The sequence below is a fragment of the Phocoena phocoena genome, chromosome 19 (genome assembly GCF_963924675.1).
Source record: "Phocoena phocoena chromosome 19, mPhoPho1.1, whole genome shotgun sequence".
NCBI lineage: Eukaryota > Metazoa > Chordata > Mammalia > Artiodactyla > Phocoenidae > Phocoena > Phocoena phocoena.
The window spans coordinates 30712395-30733055 of record NC_089237.1 but is presented as its reverse complement, the minus strand read 5'-3'; the positions used below and the strand labels follow the sequence as shown (position 1 = coordinate 30733055).

The 20661-nt window shown below is 57.3% G+C and overlaps 1 protein-coding gene across 1 annotated transcript; it reads right to left on the bottom strand.

Moving 5' to 3' along the window:
• Nucleotides 1-19371, bottom strand: CUEDC1 (CUE domain containing 1). The gene is made up of 10 exons (XM_065897719.1): nucleotides 19027-19371; nucleotides 14686-14813; nucleotides 9649-9775; nucleotides 8764-8956; nucleotides 7613-7696; nucleotides 5924-5995; nucleotides 5002-5095; nucleotides 3632-3690; nucleotides 2728-2798; nucleotides 1-312 (listed from the first exon to the last, which is right to left on the bottom strand). Exons 1-9 carry the CDS (start codon nucleotides 19369-19371, stop codon nucleotides 2731-2733), a joined length of 1170 nt encoding a protein of 389 aa, XP_065753791.1. The 3' UTR covers nucleotides 1-312; nucleotides 2728-2730.
• Nucleotides 19372-20661: the final 1290 nt, after the last annotated feature.

Sequence of the window (20661 nt, the reverse complement as noted above, 5' to 3'; positions counted from 1 at the left end):
AAGAAGAGGGGTTAGATCCTACATTTCCACTCGTTCCCCACAGAACAGCCTGGCTACGAAAGGGACTGTGGTTGGCTGTTGCCTCCACCCTCAGGCCCTTCCTCCAATCACAGCATGCAACTCCGAAGTTCTAAGTCCCTTGGGAAATGGCAGTGGCAGTGGCTGGGCTGGACTGTGGCTGGAGAACCACTGGGCCTCAGAACTCAAGCACCATCCGTCCGGCTGCAGCTGGGCTCTTCAGCGGAGGGCCGGTTTGCTCTGTGGCTGCCTCTACCGGGTCAGATGGTCTCCGGCGAGGAGAAACTGCTGCATCTGGCAGGAAAAAGGGATGGGAGAAGTCTTTTTCAGTGGAGCCCAGGGGTCTTTCCTCACCACTGGTTCCTGGAGAGATGGTTCTGGGCAGAAGCTTCTAAAGACAGGAGGCTTCTCCTTCCCCCAGGGACTCTATGTCAGCCTTGGAACTCTGCCTGCGGTCACACCCACCAATCCAAGCTCCTAGAAACATTCCAACTTGCAAAACAGCAGGGACTCTGGCAGCTAGAGATGGAGTGGGGCGGGTGGGGTGAAGCAGCTGTCTGTGAAGGGCTGAGAGGTGTGCCTGGGTGCCTGGCCTGTTCTGTGATACAGCAGTAGCCCAGCTGAGCTACAGCAAGGGCACCTGTAGGGGCAGAAAAGTAAAGTGGGATCAGAATTTGGTGGGACCCCCCACACCAAGCTGAGGAGCCTTCGCTTGGAAGACCCTTTCAGAGAGCAAGGGAGAAATGGAACTATAGTGGTGTCCTGGTGATGGGTGAACAGAGCAGGGGCAGTGAAGAGACCAGCAGCTGTTAACCAGGTGATGAGAGTCTGCCAGGGCAGTGATGCGAGGAGTAAAGAAGAGAAATGAACTGAGGAAATCAGAAGTGGGACTGTCTAGCTTTCAGTGAGTTGACAGCCAGGGCTAGAAAGACCATCGTGGGCACAGCTGGGGCCGTGGAGTGGATTTGGAGAACTAAGATGGAGATTCAGATTTGGGAACCAACTGCACAAAAGTATTGCTGATGCTGTAAGAGCGGCTGGTGGCACCGCTAGGGAGAGGGAGTAAGGAGACTTTGAAGAGGGTCAAGCCCAGAGCTACGGGGAGAGCTGGGATTGAGGGAGTGGAAGGAGCCACGGGAGCCCAAAGCACACAGAGAATCAACGGCAGAGAGAAAGGGGATCCAGGATTCCTGGGGCCACAGGAGCCAAGGGAGGGCAGTTTCAGGGGAGACGATGGGCATGGCGTGCAGAGACAGCACCAGAGGATGCAGAATAGGAAAAGGCCCAGGACCTGGCAGGTGATCCTGAGACAGTCTGGGGGTGGGGGTGGGGGCGCCAGCTGGCAATGGGTGAAGGAGGATGCGCTTTTCTGCAAACTGGGTGATGATGGAAAATATTGAGGACTCTTGGTTTTTAAGATGGGACGAGGATGATGTAGACCTGAGGAAGGAAAGGGAAAAGCTAGAAGATTCAGGAAAGAAAGAAATGATGAGGAAGGTCCTGATAAGGGGTGGCTTTGGGCCAGCATGTTTCCCGGGGGACCAGTGGGAAGGAAGTGGTAGCGACACTGCACGGGAGGCGGGGGTCCTCCCCTCGGCTGGCTTTATTTCAGCATTCTGGATACCTGGGAAGCCTGGGTGCAGCAACATGGGTGAGGAGAGCCTGAGAGAACAGAAGAGGTCTGGAAGGGCCTGGTGGAGGGTGGCGAGTCAACTAGAGGTGACGTGAAGGCCAGCCGCCCAGGCTGAGGGGAGAGGGCGCCTGTACTCTTCCTGGCTGTGTCCTCCCCACTCTGGTTTCTCCCCTCCACTACAGTTACCCTGAGGGTAGCAAGTGTTTCTCCATAGCCTGAAACAGGGCCATACCTGCCACACCGTGAGCTCAAGAAAGCCCTGTAGGGCTTCCCTGATGGCGCAGTGGTTGAGAGTCCGCCTGCCGATGCAGGGGACACGGGTTCGTGCCCCGGTCCGGGAAGATCCCACATGCCGTGGAGCGGCTGGGCCCATGAGCCATGGCCGCTGAGCCTGCGCGTCCGGAGCCTGTGCTCCGCAACGGGAGAGGCCACAACAGTGAGAGGCCCGCGTACCGCAAAAAAAAAAAAAAAGCCCTGTAGATAGCTGACCCCTGGGACCAGGACAGCGGCTGGGGGCAGGGTGAGCAGGCAGCTTCCTGGTGGGGGAGGGGCTGGAAGAGGGACAGGTTCCCCTGAGCCCTGGAGGAGGTGTTGACATTCCCTGTTTCTTCCCCAGGGATGCACTGGGATAGAGGAGGAAAAGCAGCCTGGAGGCCCATGGCTCCAGCCAGAAACAGAGCTATCTTGAGAGGGGCCGTTCCCTCATCTTCCCCACCACCAAAACCCGAGGCAATGGCAGAGTTCTGTGTGGACGTGGCCGGGTGAGGCCATCTCAGTTTTTCTTAAATTAGTGTGCTGTGTGTATCCTGGACTCTCTTCTCAGCTGTGTTGTAAACTATTCAAGGTCAAAGCTGGTTTTTCTCTTCCTGTCCCTAGCATCTGGCATAGGCAGGTGTGATTATCTTCTGTCAAATGAATAAATAACGCAAAACACTAGTTCCCCCATGCACACTCCCCCCGCCGTAACAAGGGAAAAAACCCCGGACCTGCGCCATCTAGCTGCCTGAGCCTGGTGCCTCTGGACCACGGGGAAGACCACCCTCTGGAGTGTGGGGCAGGGCAGTCCTGCACCTTACCTCTTACTGTCCTTCCCTTAGTGCTTCCTCCACCTTGGGCACCTCCTGTCGCCTTCCCCGGAAGTCTTCGTCTGAAAAGCAGAGGAAAGCACCTCACCCTCCACCCTGCAGGGCCTCACTCAAGACACGTCTCCCAGGCTGGGCAAGACAGATGAGCCAACTCTCTCCACCCTTGTTTGCCGGGGCACACGCTGATCCCCGGGAGCGATGTGCGGGTCTGGTGAGGGGCAACTGGGCACGGTGCGGGGTTAGGACCCCTGGCTGCTGCTCTGTCTCTATCGATGAGCTCTGAGGCCTTGGACAAGTTCTTCCCTCAGTTTCCTCATCTATAAAATGAGATGGGGAAGTTGGACTGTCCAGATGACCTCCAAGGCCCTTCTAGCCCTTGTTTCTGGATGTCTCCTGACCACCAAAGGGCTCCTCTGCTCTGAGGCCTGAGGATCAGGGTTCAGCTGTGGGCCTCGGAAGGTCTGAGGCAGTGTCTGCTGGCCCACACGCCTTTGGGAGGGACTGCATGAACGCTGGAAGGCCTCTGGGCCCCAGACACTGAAACTGCCCAGCGCGTGGTTCTCAAGGGGAGGCCCTTCCATGTGGGTGGGCCTCTCTGTCCCCAGAGAATATTCCCCAGCAACAGCACTCGGTGCTTTGTGCTCCAGGTAAAGATTTAGGTGGAGATGTGGCTGGGCCCCTTTTCAGGAGTGGAAGGGAGAGGCAATATGGACCAAGTCACGAGGGGGACCCATTTCCTTGGGTCGCCTTCCCCCCAACCCTGATACGTCCCCCAGGTTCGGTGTCCCCTCCTTTACAGTCTGGGTTCACCTGTGAAACACCCAGGCCCTCCTCTTGGAGGACCACCCATCACAGGCAACTCAGAGCCCCAACTTCCCTGCCCTCCCCGCCTCACCACAAGTGTGGCCCTCCACGTCGTCCAGGAGATTGGCTGTTGATGCCGCAGCCCCCAGTCTGCCGGGCCATTCAGGAAAACTGTCCCAGGGATGGGTGGGCACTCCCTGTCCCTGGACTTCCACCCCCGTCCCAAGCTCAGGAGGCCTTCACCGCACCAGCCTTATCCCCCCAAACTCCCCAATACCTCCCGCAGGCTCCTTTTCCTGGGGTCAACTGAGCAGCCAGGCGCTGACTCTCTCCCCCGGTTCCCATCTCTGGGGACAGAGAAGGAACTTTCTCCCTGTTCTCCTTTGGCTGCTCAGCTTCTATAATAATATCCTGGGCCCTGGTTGACAAGCATGGATGGAAGTCTGGGTAAAATTGTGGAAAACCATATTTTTACTGGAGGAACTAAGAGTGGGAAGGCAGGGCCAACACGTGAATTGAGGAGGTGGAAAGGTCTGTGGATCAATTCAACTTAAGAAATTAGGGGAGTTTCCCTGGTGGCACAGTGGTTAAGAATCCGCCTGCCAAAGCAGGGGACACGGGTTCGGGCCCTGGTCCAGGAAGATCCCACATGCCGTGGGGCAGCTAAGCCCGTGCGCCGTAACTGCTGAGCCTGCGCTCTGGAGCCCGCGAGCCACAACTACTGAAGCCCGTGTGCCTAGAGCCTGTGCTCCGCAACGAGAGAAGCCACCGCAGTGAGAAGCCCACGCACCGCAACGAAGAGTGGCCCCCGCTCTCCACAACTAGAGAAAAACCTGCATGCAGCAACGAAGACCCAAAGCAGCCAAAAATGAATAAAATAAAATAAATAAATTTATATATAAAAAAAAAGAAATTAGGAAAAGGTTTGCTTATTTCCATGGAAGGACGAAGTTTTCTCTCAAGACGCAGATTACCCCAGACAAAAAGTTTAAAAGTGGTAGGACAACTTCTGAGCCTACAGGGGGCCTACACTGGCCTGTTCCCCATGCCTGGTGATGGGAGTCAACACTGGTGTCAAGAGATAAGTCAGGGCTTCCCTGGTGGCGCAGTGGTTGAGAGTCCGCCTGCCGATGCAGGGGACATGGGTTCGTGCCCTGGTCCGGGAAGATCCCACATGCCGCGGAGCGGCTGGGCCCGTGAGCCATGGCCGCCGAGCCTGCGCGTCCGGAGCCTGTGCTCCGCAACGGGAGAGGCCACAACAGTGAGAGGCCCGCGTACCAGAAAAAAAAAAAGAGAGATAGGGCAGCGCCAGGCTGGCAGCAGGGCCCAGGGTGGGAGAGGGGAGAGTCACATGGCCCGGTCCCACTCCGGGGGAGGGTGCAGCCTCAGGGAGTCCAGCCCAAGGTTTTCAGCACCCTTCGCATCCACCACTGCCACCCAGTGCCAGGCTGGAAAGGATACGACTGATGCTTCAACAAGTGTTTCCTCTTTGACTTCCTCATCTTGGTCTTCTCCGAGAAGGCCCTGGCCAGTTCAAACAGCTTCCTCCGGGTGGCTAGGGGCAGAGAGACCTGTGAGCCGGCAGCGAGAGCAGCAGGTAGCTGCCCCCCAGGACTGGGGCAGGTGGGCAGGCTGGTGGGGGAGGGGAAGAGGTGACAGCCATCGCAGACCGGGGTCAGGCTGGTGCCCTGGCAGAGTGGTCGGCCGGCAGAGGCAGCACAGGCCACCGAGAGCCTGGCCAGGGACCGCAGCCAGCAGCTGAGATCCGGGTATTCCTCCTTCCCCAGCTGTGACAGACGGCTTCGCATCTTGGCTTTCTTCCTGCCACCTCCCCTTCTCCCCTCTCCACCTCCAGGGTTGGTTCTGGGATTTCCATGACTAATCCGAGATTTTCTCTGAAATGGAGCCTGAAAGGATGGCAGCCTCATTCACGCATGGTTGTGTGTCTGGGGGGTGGGGTGGAGGGGAAGGCGGGACCCGGCTGGCAGGACTTTGTGAGAAGGGGCCACTGACCCGGTGGACCGCCCACCCACAGAACGTGGACTTAGCTTGGGCCTCCCCACTCAGGCCCGGCCTGGCCAAGCCCCCACAAGCCACAGAGAATGTGAACTCTAAAACGGCGGGGGGCAGGGGGGCGCGGTGTCCAGCACATTATTATTTTTCTGCAGACAGATGGCTCAAGAGGATTTAAAACTTAATTTGTATCCAGACTCAGTTGCACAGGGAAGTGAGGCAGGAAAGCTGAGGGAGCCAGCCCGTGATTAAAATGTCACTTTGGTTCACCAAGAGTCAGCTGCATTAAAATTCCGGGTGGCTCCCTCCCTCCCAGGAGGCCACAGGCCTGTCTTAGAAGAGCTGGGGAGGGGGCGTGCGCTGGACTCACATTTTCCCATGTGTTTCAACTTGTCCCTGAATAAGGCATCTTCAGACGCAGCGGGGTTGTTGTCGCTGGTTCCTGGAAGGGGGAAGACACCTCTGAGGGCCAGTGGCTGCCCAAGGCCCGGGGAGGGGGGTCAGGGCTGTCCCCACGGGACAGGGGCTCAGCCCCCACCCTTCCACTTGAGGAAGGGAGCAAAGAGCAGGCTTCTGCCCTAACCAGGAGGGAGCTTATAGCAAGGAGGACACCGGGGTTCAAGGAGCATTCCTTTCTCCACCCAAGCCTCACTCTCCCCTTTTCTGTAAAATGGGTCAGTGGTCTGGTCTGTATGTGTGGAGGGCCGGCTCCCGCAGGCTCCCAACTGTCCGTTCCTCTGACCACTCTGCATTCCGTGAAGGCCCTTTGGTAGCTTGAAATCAGCCACGATGGGAGTGTTTACACCATGGAAGCTACCAGATGCTAAGCACTGGGGCTTCCCCTGCACCCCGACAGGCTGTTACACATTCACCAGCACGTGGCCAGCCTGCCTGCGTCCTGACATGGTGCGCCGAGTCTCCCCGTTCACTCAGCACCCACTTGGGTCCCTCACCGCCCTTCTAAAGCTCCCACGCTAATCCCGAGTCACCTTGCCTGCTAAGTCCCTGTGAGTCATTCTGATCCACCTCAGCGGTCCCGGTGTCTATGGTTAATTTGGGATCAAGGACAAGAGTCTGCTGTTAAACCCCCAGATGCGTATCTGGTGGGACCTAAGCTCCCAGCCTGTCGCTTATGAATCAATTCGACAGGATTTTCTGTCTTCAAGCTGGGATCAGCTGAGCTCCCCATCCTTCTGCCCCCCTCCCCCATTCTACCACGCGATGTAAGATCTGTTTCGGGCAAGAGCTGCGGATTCTTCCTCTGAGGCGGGCAGCCTGTGTGTGTGTGGTGGGCACTGGCTGACCAGGGGCCACTGTGCACACACACAGGCAGAGTCCAGATGTCGAGTATGGAACCGGGAACTTCAGGGTGTCCCCAGCTCCAGCCTGACCCTCGTCCATGCAGCCCAGCAGCCTGCTGTCCACCCCTGGCCCTACTTCAGCCACTGAGGCAATTCTTGCTTCTCGCCACCTTGGACATGAAGCTTCCAATTCTATTCCTCCAACACTAAGGCAGAGCCTGGCCTGTGGCAGATATTCCCCAGGTACTGAATGAATGGATGAGCTCTTCCCAGATTGATCCTGCCCTTCCCCGCCAACATGTTTTTGCCATAATTAACAAGTGTGTCTTCAGCCTTGCTGCTGCTTCATTCTGCCTGTTTCTTGGATGCATCTCCAGTGTTTGTTCCCAGTAAAACCATAAGCTCCCCCCGGGCAGTGACCCAGTCTCTGAGTCCCTTGCCACCCCAACCCCGACACCCCGTGGGACATTACGTGGTGTGGTGTGTCCCCTTCTTGCCCGTGCTCCAGGCACCTCCAAGGAGTTCAGCCAGTCCGTTGGCCAATCCCGGGTGTGGGTCGCAGCAGCCGCTGGGTTGGTAAGAACCCGGGGCTGCTGAGTGGAGGGGCCATCTCCCTCTCGGCGAGTATGGAGAAGAGGGAGAAACCTCCCCACCAGCCTGTTTCCTCAGCCTACCCCCAAACTCCAAATATGCAAACCACAGCTGGGGTGTGAGCCCCCTACACCCTCCAGGCCTCTCTCTTAGGAAGGCGAGGTTACCTGGGACAGGAGCGGGAAAGTCGAAGTCATTTCCCACAGCTACGCTGCTGGATGTAGATTTCTGGGACTCGTATTTCAATCGATCTGGAAAAGGACCACATTCTGGTTGGGGAAGTTAGCTCCCACCCAGGGGCAGCCTGCGCTGAGAGGCAGGAGGTCGTTAGAGGCCAAACCCCCAGAATCACACACACACACACACATGCACACACGACGCCTACGGGCTCTCAAAGAACCAGAAACTCTCAAAGATACGGAAACGACTGCCCTGACAACCTGCAGTGTCAGAATGTCAAAATGAGAAGGACCCTGGCAAGTCAGACAGTCCAGCCCTTCATTTAAAAGGAAAGACCCCGGGCTTCCCTGGTGGCGCAGTGGTTAAGAGTCCGCCTGCCGATGCAGGGGACGCGGGTTCGTGCCCCGGTCTGGGAGGATCCCGCATGCCGCAGAGCGGCTGGGCCCGTGGGCCATGGCCGCTGAGCCTGCGTGTCCGGAGCCTGTGCTCCGCAACGGGAGAGGCCACAACAGTGAGAGGCCCGCGTACCGCAAAAAAAAAAAGGAAAGAGCCCGAGACCCCCAGCACCTTTAATGCAGAGCTGGGAGCAGCCTTGGGCCTCCTCTGTCTCAGGCCAGACTTCTCCCTGCACACTGTGCTCCCTCCCCCAAAACAGTCAGACACACACACGCGCACACACACACACACCCCTCTCCCACAGGCCCCTCGCTGTACCCCCATCAAACACTCCCGCCCTGAGGGGGGAAGGCAGCCAGGCTGGGGGCAGTAGAGTGCTGGGCCCAAGGACAACTCAAACACCCAAAAAACTCAAGAGCCCCTGCTCTAATGTCCTCTTCTCAGGGAGGCACCCACGGACCCAATCACTCTATTCCTGGAGCTCCAGACATATGGTACCGAAGCCAGTGCCTGGCACAGAGCAGACAGGCAGGGGAGCAAGGGAAGGGCACCCCTCTCTCTCTCTGAGTTCCAGAGGAGGGAAGCGGTGGCTGGAGACTCAGGTCCCTGTTGGCAGAATTCTGGGGCTCCCACCAGAATAACTCAACAGCACAGAGGCCACCCCGAGCTCCAAGGCTAAAGCCAACATCAGCCCCTCCTTCGCCATGGAGCAGCGGCCGCAGCGCCCCACCCGGGGCACCACCTCTCTCCAGGGCAAGGAGGAAGTCGCGGTTGCGCTGCAGCTCCTTCATGAACTCCTCATTCTGCAGGAAGAGCGCGATCCTCTCGTCCTCCAGGTATTGTTTCCAGCGGTTCTCCTGGTCCCGGGGTCCGGGCCCGGCCGTGAGGGGCCGGCCTCCCTCTGTGATCGCAGGCTTGGAGGCCCCGGAGGTAGCCTGAGGAGGGGAGCGAACATGTGGACCGCCTACTCACAAGGACACGTGCTGCACAGGCATCCACGCGCACCTGGGGGTACACGTGTCCTTCCCAGGATGCTGTGGCCGCACCCTGCGGCCAGCACCTCCTATCTAACTTAACAGGCCAGAGCCCTGTCTGCTGAGGAAGCAGCAAGGGCTTAAAAAGTACTCCCCACCTCCTCCACCTTGGACGCCCCCCCCACCTTCCTTCATCAAAACCTGAATAGTCCTGAAGAGTGATCTGTGAACTGTTCAGGGTCCCCAAACGCAAAGCTCTCCCTATCTAAGCTGTCTCAGGGGAGACCCCTTGCAGAGGGCCAGCCTCTGGGGAGGAGCACCCTGGACCTTTCCCAGGGAAGGGAAGGAAGGTGCTCTGGTCCCCTGCTGTTGACAGCTCCCCACCCCCCGCCCCTGCCCACCTCCCTCCAGCCTGGGGTGATGGCTGCAGCCAGGGAGCATCCTCAGGGCTGTCACCTTCCTGGGCGGAAGAGGAAACCTCCAGGCCCAGACAGGAAATGAGGCTTTTGGTTCAGTGTTCTTTCCCTACAAACCCAGGGCAACAGAAATAGCTCAGCCTGGGCTTAAACAGCAGGGAGTGACACTGGCTGCCATGAACGGTGTGGGCAAGCAGAGCTGCTGCACAGGCCAGGGGCGGGGGAATCCTCCGTTACCTGTATGCTGTCCAGCTGCTGGGGCAGGATGCGGAGAAAGTCTTCGGGGAGGTTGCCAAGCAGTGGGGGGTTCCAGTTCCGATAGCGCCTCTGGCCGGAAGGGGGCACGGAGCCCAGCACGTCGATGCTGCAGGGTGAGAGGTGACGAGGAGGAGGGAAGAGTCAGGCCCAAACACAGGTGTCCTGGCCCATCACACCAAGATCCTGCTCAGACCGGCACTGCTGCTCCAGAGTCTCCCGTGGCCTCCGCTGCCTCTGGCACAAAGGCCCAGCACGCTAGCTCCCCTTCTCAACCAGGCTTCGGCTGACCCCCAGCCTCTGGGCCTGGGCTCCGCCGCGCTGGACGTTCAACTACTCAGCGCCTTCGAGGCCTCTGGGCCTAGAGAGCTCTGTGTTGCCGGCGCACATGTTGCGTGTTGTGGATTTTGACGTGGGTGTGGCAGTCACGGCCCTTCACGCTTCTATCCCTAGCACCTAGCACGACGCGAGCTCCTCCTGGCCGCTGAGTGCCAGGCGTGCTCCGAGTGAACAGACACAGAGCTGCCAGCAGCCCAGCCCGTCCCAGTGCTGGTTTGCTAGGGTCGGGGGACATGAGGACACCAGGATCCCTAGAGGGTAAGCGGATCTAGGCTCCAGTTCTGGCGCAGCCACAAGCCAGCCACGTGGTCCTGGGTGAGACCCTGTCCCCTCTGGGGCTCAGTCTCCTACAAGCTGCTGTCTCCCTGCCCAGGTGCGTGGGAGCCCCTCGGGTGGCTGTCTTGAACAACGTGCTGAAAAGGCACATGGAGGTGTGGGATTGGAAGGGTCCTTGTTCCAAGTGGCGCTGGGGAACCGCTCCCCTGGGCCAAGGCGGAGGCCAACAGCGAGGCGGAGAGGAGAGGAAGGAGACCCTGGCACGTGGCCTCCCTGACCCCCAGCCTCCCGCCCTGCCGTCCTGGCCTGAGGGCGGCCTGGGGCCTGGCCAGGAGCTCCCCACAGCTCCTCGGCAGCCTGCAGCGTGGCAACCGCAGGACACGTGTTCTGCTGAATCAGGGAAATGACACACAGAGAAGGCAGCCGAGGGCCGGGAGCCACTCTCTCTCGGGCCTGGCTCTGATTTGGTCTCAAGCTCCAGGAATCCCGCCCGCCCCCTCACTGGAGGGGAGCTTTTCCGGGCTGCCCCTGACTATGGAAATAACTTCCTTTCTTTTTCTATTTTGGGCGGGTGGCCTGGCGGCCGAGGGGGAAGGGCGGGGGCGGCAGCAGACAGGATAACAAGCCGCTAAACGCCTGGTGGGAGCTCAGCACTCAGACAGAAGCCAAGGAACCCTGGGTACCCTCTCACTGTACAGATGCGGGAATGGTCCAGAGAAGGGCCTGCCTTACGGCCCGGGACTCCCATTCCTGGGCGCCTTTCCTTCTCCATCACTCATCCACCTCCTATCACTGTCGGCGGCTTCATTTTTCTCCAAGGGCCAGAGAGTCAAGGGGGTGGATACCCCATCCCTCTGGGACTCGAGGACCTTCTTTGGTCGACCCCGGCACCCTTCCTCCCGCTTCAGGGTCTTCATCTGGGACATGGGTGCCCACCCCAACTCAATCACACCCACAGCTACCCAGGAAAGCCCTGGAGAGGGAGCCCCGGAGTTGCAGCTGGACCCCTCTAGCCATTTGTTACTGAAACCCAAGTCGGGAGGGGGGACGAGGAGTAGAAGGCTGAGTGTCCCTCGCTGCTGGGCCCGCGGTCCCGGAGGAGGGGCAGGCCCAGCCCTCTGCCCTGGCACCGGCTGAGATGAGGTCAGCCCACAGCTGTGAGAACCAGGGGGACACTGAGCACGGGCGGCCCAGGCAACTCCACTGCGGTCAGAAAGGAACGTCAGAAATGAGCTGAGAGGCAAATAAGAAACTTCCAAGGCTGTAATTTCAATGGAAGAACAGCAGGTGGCCTGTGAGGAGGGGTGCCTCTGGGCTTCAGAGCCTGTCATTCATTCAGGAAAGGACAGGCTGGGCGAGGGGAAGGAGAGAGAAGGCTTGCGGAGGGGGGGGCTCTCTGGACCCCAGAACTAGAACTGCATGCCCCATAAGACCCCCAGGCTTACCCAAAGGATATCAGAGCCCAGAAGGATTTCAGCAACAAGCCTTCCAGGCAAGATTTTTGGTAAAGACTAGACACTGAGGCCCTGATGGGGTCAGGCCTGTCCTGGAACACACAGGTCATCCTGCTAAAACCTGGGCCCAGGAATCCTGGCATTCCAGGCACGCTCCCCTGGGATCAGCCTGCCTCTCTGCGCCCCAGCAGGGCCAGCTCCCAAACCCTCTTCATCTTCACTCTCAAAGGCACCCCAGAGACTGGAGGTGGCAGAAGGGAGCCAGGCCATTCCTGCCCCCAACCCCCCCACTCAAATCTGATTGGCCCCAGCAGCCAGAGAGAGATTCCTAAAACACTAACCTCACCCCGTCACTCTCCAGCTTAAACCCCTGGCTGGAGGATAAGGTCAAAGCTCCTTGGAGGACCCTCAAGGGCTTCCACGATCGTCTCACCCCTCCAGCCTCACCCAGACATTCCATACTCCCTGGAGTTCCCTCAGATGGTGCCCTCTATCCTGCCTCCAGGCCCTTGCACATGGTTTCCTTTGCCTGGAACGCCCTACTGTCCTCCGCTTTACCAGCTCACTGCTTGGACATCAGTTCCTCTAGGCTGCCTTCCCTGTACCCTGCCGCGCGTCTCTGCCTCCCCCAGACCCTGATCTCCTTGAGAGGTCAAGGCGGGGCTGTATTCATCTCTGTACCACACATGCTTCAGGTGACTCCATAAATGCTGGAAATGCATGTCCTGGATGGAGAGACTGAATGAGGCCCTGGAAATGAGCTGGGGGTGGATCTGGGCCTAGCAGGGCCAACCCTGGGGCAGAGGGGTACGTGCTCAGAGGTTGGCCCTGCCTCTTCTGAGCGCTGGCCTCTGAGGGCAGCCTTACCCCTGGTCTCAATGTTCACTGTCAGAGCTGACCTCAGAGGCCCACTGTGCAGCCAGGGGCAGGAGGGAGCAGTAAAGCACTGGTGACAGGTCTGGTTCATACCCGGCACTGTGCTAACGGCCCCACACACGATACCTCGTTCAACCCTCACAAGAGTGCTGAGGTGAGGATTAGTATTCCCATTTCACAGACGAGGCAAATGAAGCTCAGAGACGTTAAGCAGTGAGCCAAAGGCACCTCAAGAATCACAAGTTAGGCAGCTAAACGAGGCAGGGTGGGGGGAACACTCTGCCTCCGTCCGACTTCACAACTAAGTTCTCTTCCCTGTGTCCACCCCCAGGCCAGCAAAGCCTTCATTTCCGGGTCAGGCCCCTGAACCTGAGGCAAGGGCAGTAACTTGTCCAAAGGTATGAGTAAGACCTCCTGAGCCTTGGTCTAGTGCTGAGGCCATTTTGCCCCCAACTGGGGCTCCCATCACTGGGCTACACTACCCCTGCCCTACTTCACCCCACCATACACAGAGGAGGGGAGGGAGGATGCGGCCAGGATATCCATGCCAGGTTTACAATGGGATTCTGTCTCTTACGGGCTCAGTTTTCCCTTCTGAAAAATAGGTAGAACTATTCCGCCTAATAGAAACTGAACTTTTTGCAAAAGCATCTTGGGATATTAAAAAAATATCAAAGGAAAATCATTTAGCCCTGGGCGTCATGACCCATCCTGGGCTGCAAGTCCTGCCAGGATCTCACCCAGACCTATCCACTTACCCCCTGCTTTGCCCCATTACAGCCTCTGGTGTCACTTGTGATGGAGGACCTCAGCTCTGCTCCTGTCCCTGAAACAACGGGAAACAACGCTTCCTTCCTCCTCCCCCCATAATTTTCTAGGCCTCTATCGGCTCCCTGAGCTGCAATCACAGAGGTTTTTCTCATTAGGGGGATGACAGGACACAGCAGGGAAGAGCATTTGTTGGCTTTGGAGTCAGAAATGACCTGGGTTCAAATCCCAGCTCTGTAGTCTCAGGGAAGTTATGAAACCTCTCTGAGGCTCAGTTTCCTCATCTGTAAAATGAGGATGACAACAATACCTACCTCACAAACTGTTAGATGGTTTGAATGCGTAGGTAAAGAACCTTGTCAGTTTCAGGCATTTGAAGGGCACTTAGTAAATGGTAGGTGTTATTATTATCTATACCTGTATGATCACAGAGTTCTCCACCACTACCGTCTAGGGCTCCCAAGATCCCCAGAAGGGAAGATCCACTGGAACAAGTTCCCTGTCCTATCATGTCCCCACACCCCTCCCCACCCCAGGCCTGAGTTATTCTCAGGACCAGCAGCTCCAGGACAAAGAGGCACCTGGGCTCCAACGGCCCTCCTCAAACACAGAGCCCAGAAAAACAAGCACTTCAGAGACCCAGGGACCCAGCTGGCAACTAGCTTCATTTTAAACTTCCAAATTACAGAGTCCCTGATCTGGACGAAGTCTCCAGGGACCTAACTCTTCTGCTTCCAATTATCGAATTACCCCAGAAAAAGAGACTTACTTGCTCCCATTGCTTAAAAATCCCCACAACATCCCTAGAACAGGGATAGCAAATAGATATCCATTCCATCAGTTACTGATGACTGTCTGGGAGCGCTGTTTTGAGGAGGATTCTGAGGTTCTGTCTCAACTTAGCAGGAAGGAACACAGTGATCAATTAGTAATGTTTGCCATGGGCTCAGGCGGGGAAGTGTGAGTACACATTCCACGCGTTTGTCATCCCCAATCTGCATCTCCCTTGACTATAAACTTCCAGAAAGCAAAGGCTGAGCGTCGTTTATCTCTGTGTCCTGTCCAGCGTTCATCATAGCATCTAGTCTGGAGCAGGAATTTAGTGGATGTCTGCTCTTGCAATCCTTACAGTTTGAAAGTTCTCTTTGGTGTCTAGCTAAAATGCCTCTTGCTGCAGTAGAAGCCTGTTCTTGGTGCAATAGTATACCGAAGGGTCCAGTCAAGTTTCCCACTGTGTTTGTACTCAGTCCCAACCCCTGATCCCCTTCCCCATTGCCTTGCGTTCTGAGAGGAGATGGATTCTTACCGGGGAGGTGGAGTGGGGGGAGCCAGAGGGTAAGGCCTGTCGAACATGTGCATGTGGTAGGCTGGAGGGGAGTACACAGGCGGGGGTTCCTCATCAGAGCTATCAGGTTCCAAGGTCCTTTCCAAAATCTGTATCAGAGACGACAAAGAAAGAAATATTAACAATCCTTCCTTGAATTTAAATAACATTTAGACAAAATCAAGTGTGGGCGAGGATGTGTAGTAAGGGAACTCCGCTGTTGCTAGTGGGAGTGTAAAGTGATATAACCAGCACTCTGCAAAACCGTTTGGCTTCCTCTACTAACGCTCAGCACATGGGCTACTTCTGAGCCCACGATGCCAACACACACAGCAGACGTGAAAGCACTTCTCCTCAGAGGGATGCTCCACGCAGCGTTAGCCATCCAAGTAAGGTTCAAAACCAGGCAAAACATGGGACTTCCCTGGTGGCACAGTGGTCAGGACTCCACGCTCCCAATGCAGGGGGCCTGGGTTCGATCTAGATCCCACATGCATGCCACAACTATGAGCTCGCAGGCAACAACTAAGGAGCCGGCGAGCTGCAACTAAGGAGCCGGCGAGCCGCAACTAAGGAGCCCGCCTGTCGTGACTAAGACCCGGCGCAACCAAATAAATAAATAAACACGTGGGGGTAAAAAACAGGCAAAACAAATTTACAGGGATTGCAGTTGGAGCAGTGTGACCTCTGGGGGTGGGGAAGGCTGAGAAGGGGCACAGGGGGGATTCCAGGCTCTGTTGATGTTTCTTGATCCAGGTGCTGATAAAACTTCACCGAGCTGCATATTTGTGGCTCATGGACTCTTCTGTCCCTGTGTTACTTTTGATAAATAACTTTAACATCATTCCTACCCTCTCTCAAAGTACTTCCACATCGATTATCTCACCTGAAGCTCAAACAACTGGGCAAAGTAGGCTATGGATCATTACCCCCATTTTACAGATGAGGAAACCGAGGCCCAGGTTGACCGATTAACATGGCAAGAGCCACACACTGTTTCTACACCTGAGTCTTTAACTTAGATGTGGTCTCTACAGCAAGAGTGCCTCATTCAGACACAATGCCTGCACACCCAGGTTGGATTCTCAGGGTAGACAGCAGCAAAGGGAGAGCCCAGGCTCTTTCTTGGCCTCCTCTCCTCATCCAGGAGCCAGAGAAAGGGGCAGGAGAAGCCAAGGCTGGGCAAGGGCCGGGCTTCCTGCCATATGGACTGACCTGAACCCTTCTGCAAAGGAGTCTGGAGCAGGAGAAAGCCCAGGTCACACAACCCCACCCCCGCGCCCTCCTCTCCCGCTCTGTGCCCATCTCCTCCAAGACCAAAGAATGTGGGAAGGGCTCAGAGGCTGTCAATTGGCCCAGAATTTGAACCCCAAGTGAATTTGCAGAAATCACTGCTAAGATGCCTCGGCACATCTCTGCCCGAGCCCAGCCATGCCCAGGCACCCAGTCTCAAAGGGACACCACGGCAGGTGGGCAGGTGGGTGAGTGAGCGCGCGCGCGCGCGCACACACACACACACACACACACACACACACACACACGCACTGCCACGCTCTGTACACGTACAGCCAGCCTGACCCAAAGAGGCCTCCAGCTCTGGAATGCACTAATGTTCTTTCCTTTGAGGCAAAAAGTACTTAAACATGCTTTTGCAGAGAAAGAAGAATGCAGCTGCTTTTCAGGCCACTGCTCTCCTTACCCCAAATTTCCACAAGAAAAAGAGAGAGAGAACACTGTCAACTCCAGCCCTGCTCACTGACACACACTTGCACAACCTCCAGTGCCCGGCACACAAGTGCTCTAAGGGACAGGGTTCCACGCCGGGGCCTGTAGGCCGAGCCCCTCCCACTCAGTGGCTGGCTTGGACCGTCCCCCCCCGAAGCCGGTCTGTGCGAGACGGGCGAGGAGGGGAAGGCTCAGTAGGAATTGCTCCCAGAAGGAAGCCGCTTGGGGTTCCTCTGACTGGGGCCCATAGCAGCCGCCCCTCGGGCTCAGAGAAATCGGGCCTCCACAGCCGCGCAGGGGGGCTTCCTCCCCTCTCAGCCGCTCCTGCCTCAGCGCGGCCTCCTGGGGCTACAAGAGCCAGACGCTCATCAGAGACTCCTGGAGCAGAATGAGGAAACACCAAGGAGGCAGACAGCAGGCCAGGCACGCTCCGGAAAGGCTGATCCCCAGTCTCCAGGGAGAAGTAACCCCAGCCATGTCTCTGGACTCCGCCCCCCGCCCCCCGCCCCGCCCCGCCCCCTCCCCCACCAGCCACAGTGAGGCTGTTCTTCTGGCTCTAAAGGTGCTGAAGTTTTTGGTTCTGTGGCTTCCTGGCTTAACTCCATGTGGGTGATGGATGCCTGCCAGGTGCTCTGGGGGCCAAGGTCTGGGCCATTTATCTGACAGGAGATATTTCTCTGTGGCAAGGATACCCCTCGGGCCAGCCCACCATCCATCAGCCCCCAGAGAGGGGGCTTTTTCAGTCAGCAGTTATCGTCATCCCAGCTGCTGCTCATAAATTTTCCGCAGCACTTTCCGCTGGCTCAGGAACCGCCTGCCGATGGGCCCACGCAGAGCTCCAAAGATGGGGGGTTGGGGAAACAGCCAAGGAGGGGTGCTGAGAAGGGGCTCAATCTGGAAAGCAAGATTCTTGGGAAAACAGCCGCGCACACAGTGCAGGCCCATCTAGGGCATCAGGCAAGCTTTGCGGAGGGTCACAGGGCTGTGGGTGCCATGAACAGAGAAGGAAATATGATCCTACCTGCCAGACTGTCAGAACAAATGAGACTGTGGAAGGGGGTCAGCGTTTGCAGAGAACTTTCCTTCCAGCTCACACTTAAAGGATGTATCTGCGCACACATACACACACCTCCCTTTCACAAAGAAGATCTGGTTTTTCCAAAACTCCCTCCACTGGCTAATCCAGGCAGAGCCAAGGAGTGCTCTCCCAGGGAAAGAGACTAAAGAAAGCTGCGCAAAGACAGCAGCAACATTCATTCATTCAACAAATACTCCCCGAGTGCCTGCTATGTGCAGTGACTGTCCCGGGTGCTGCGCGTGACACAGGGATGAGCCAGGTGCCGTTGCCCACAGGGCTTCTCCTCCATCCGGAGAGAGAACTCCCAGGCAGCAGCCCTACAGGATGACTCTGAAGAACGGAGAATAGCCACCTGCAGGGCTGTGTTGAGAAGGACTCTGAGGCCACATCTGGGTCTAGGTTCCCCACTGTAAACGGGGGTAATAATAACGCCACTTCACAAAGTTTATGAGATTCGAAGAGATGATACACCTAAAGCGTGTAGGATGGTGCCTGGCCCAGGCTGGGACTCAGTGAAGAGCAGAGCTGAATCCGATCTGCTGGGTCCTTCCGTCCTATCCATGGCTGCATGTCCCAGATGCCCCTGTGGGCAGTGACCCTCTCGTTGAAAGACTCTGAGTGCCCCTTCTTCACCCAGCACTGCACGTCCTGCTAAGACTGGGGTCTCAGACATCTACTGAGCTCTTGGAGGGGCCTAGGAGGCCTGGCCACACCCAGCAAGTGGGCCTTGATGCAGTGGGGTGGTGCCACCTTCCTGGAGAGAGGAGGGAACTGCTTGGGTAACGCTCGCGCCTCGGTCAGAGGAACTGAACTTGCAAGCTCTCCTCCACGGGTCCCTACGCTCCAGAACACACCACACTCCTTCTCAACCGCAAGGCCTCCTGGTCTCTGCTCACTCTAGGATCCTCACAGAAGGTCCTGCTGCCAGTTCCCTAACATTCCTGCTCTATTTCACCTCTGAGCCTTTGCACAAGCTGTTCCCTCTGCCCACACACCTTTCCCTCACTCTTCACTCTTCCTCTGGGAAGCCATCCCTTCCTCTCTGTTGCTTCCATTTCTCCCATCCTAGCACTCACCCCTCCGGGCTGCCATTGCCTGACACCTGCCTCTAGTCCTCGCTGGACTGTGAACTCTGTGGGGACAGAAACTCTGACTTGGCCTTAGCGGGTACCTGGAGGTTCAGAAAATACAGACCAGACAGCTCCAGCCCGGAAGTGGGGTTCGGGACGTTGGGGTGGGGGCCAGGTGCCTACATTTTGGACAGGCTCCTTCATTCTGATGACCCCTGACCCAGGGTCTAGTACCGTGCCTGGCACAGCCCCGGAGTAGTGCTCAGTGTTTGTTTAGTGACCGCATGAATTTTGCCCATAAAATAAGACCACGGGCTGACTTGGGTACGTTTCCCTAGGAGAAATAAGGCTGCTTGCTAGGTAGAACCCAGACAGGAGTATAACCCAAGTCCTCTAACAGGTTCAAACAGTTGTTGGAGCTCCTGGGAATTATCGGGGCCGTGCCCCTACCTCCGGGGGGATGCTGTCCTCCGAGTCTGAGCTGTCCTCGTAGACGCTGCCGCCACCCGCCTCCAGGTTCATCTGCAGCAGCTGGTCGATGGTGGCGTCCACGGCGCCGCTGTTGGCACGCAGCACGCACTCGATGATGTCGTAATCCATGTTGGGGAACATGGTCTTGAAGTCGTCCATGGCCTGGTTGAACTCGAGGCGGCGCACCTGGCGGGCGGGCCGGCTGTTGTTGAGCTCCTGCGAGGCGGCCGCGCTGCCCCCAGCCCCGCGCGCCGCCGCCGAGCCGCCCCCGCCGCCGCCGCCGCCGCCGCCGCCGCCGCCGCTCCGGCGGAACAGGCTGGTCATCTTGCCGAGCCGCTGGGGGAAAATGTTTCCCGCCGGCGCCGAGCCCCTTCCCCCGGGTCCCTGCGCCGTCGCCGCTCGCTCGGCGTCTTCTGGAAGCTCAGTCCCGCGACGGGCGGGGTCCCCGGGTCAGGAGACAAGGGCGCGGCATCCGGGCCTGGGCCGTGCGGGGCTGGGCGGCTGGTCATCCACACCCCGGGAGCATCCTGGGTCCGGCTCCACGGACCATCCCACCTGAAACCGAGGGAGACAAGAGTCAGGGGCAGAATGCAACGAACTCGGCGACCCCCGCCAAGCCCACGGGAGAACCAGCTTCTTTCTGCTTTCTCTCCAGCTGCGGTAAACAGCCACAGCTCTTTACCAGTTAGCAAGGGCTTACATCCTGACACCACTATGAGGTAGGTGCTATTATCCCCCTTATGCAGAGGCACAGACCTGAGAAAGTGGAGGAGGCGGGGATTTGAACCCAGCACTATGGCCCCTGAGCCACTGGTCTCAACCACTACACACACTGCCAAGGACTCCTAGAGACTTGACTGGGGCAGGAGGGGCTCTGTATAGGCAATGTCCTCCCCCTCTGGTCTCCAGCCCATCCAGTCTCTGCTTTCCTTAGCTCCCTCACCTCAGGGCCCCACCATCATGGCATCACTTGTGCAGAGCTCCAGTAAACCTGCAACAGAACGCCATGCAGCCCACTCAGAACCAGGCCTGTAAATCACTTCCAAGTGCAGGTAACTGAGAGTTGAATGTGTCCAAAAACATCAAGTTCTGACTTTCTCATGCTTATCCCAGGATGTACGGTAATTTTGCTAATTGTAGAAAAGTGGCAGCTTTATTTTAAGGGACTGTTCCAGCAAAGGATATTCTTAAGTCCTTTTCTAGTACTGGGGGTCATCATCTTAACAGATGATAGAGAAGAGCTGGTGTGAGCAAATCAGCATGATCTTCCTTGCCATGACCTCCACAGTTAACTGATGATGAAAGGAAGACCAGACCAGACCAGACCAGACCGTGTGGAAGGTGCAGTGGAAGCGCCCTCCCTCACCCTGAGGCCGGAAGACACATCACTACCACTGATTCCTTCTGTCCCTAAAGGTTAGTCCCCTCACAGGTAAAAAACGGGGCTTCATACTGTCCCCCAGTGCCTTCCAGTGCCACCATGCTGAGATTCTTATCTCCTTCAAACCTCCACCTCCTTCGAGGGACGTGGAAATTGTCCGGGGCTCATGCTCTGGGGCTTGCTGGCTGGGTGTCTGCCTAGTCCCAGGGAGGCGGGCTGTGTTTAAGAGCAGG

Coding starts and splice junctions, on each gene's coding strand:
- CUEDC1 (XM_065897719.1), bottom strand. CDS start 19,371: ATGACCAGCCTGTTCCGCCGGAGCGGCGGCGGCGGCGGCGGCGGCGGC. Junction 9,776..14,685: donor CCCCCCACTCCACCTCCCCG/GTAAGAATCCAT, acceptor CTCACCCTGCAG/CATCGACGTGCTGGGCTCCG. Junction 3,691..5,001: donor CACTTGTTGAAGCATCAGTC/GTATCCTTTCCA, acceptor ATGGCCCGGCAG/ACTGGGGGCTGCGGCATCAA.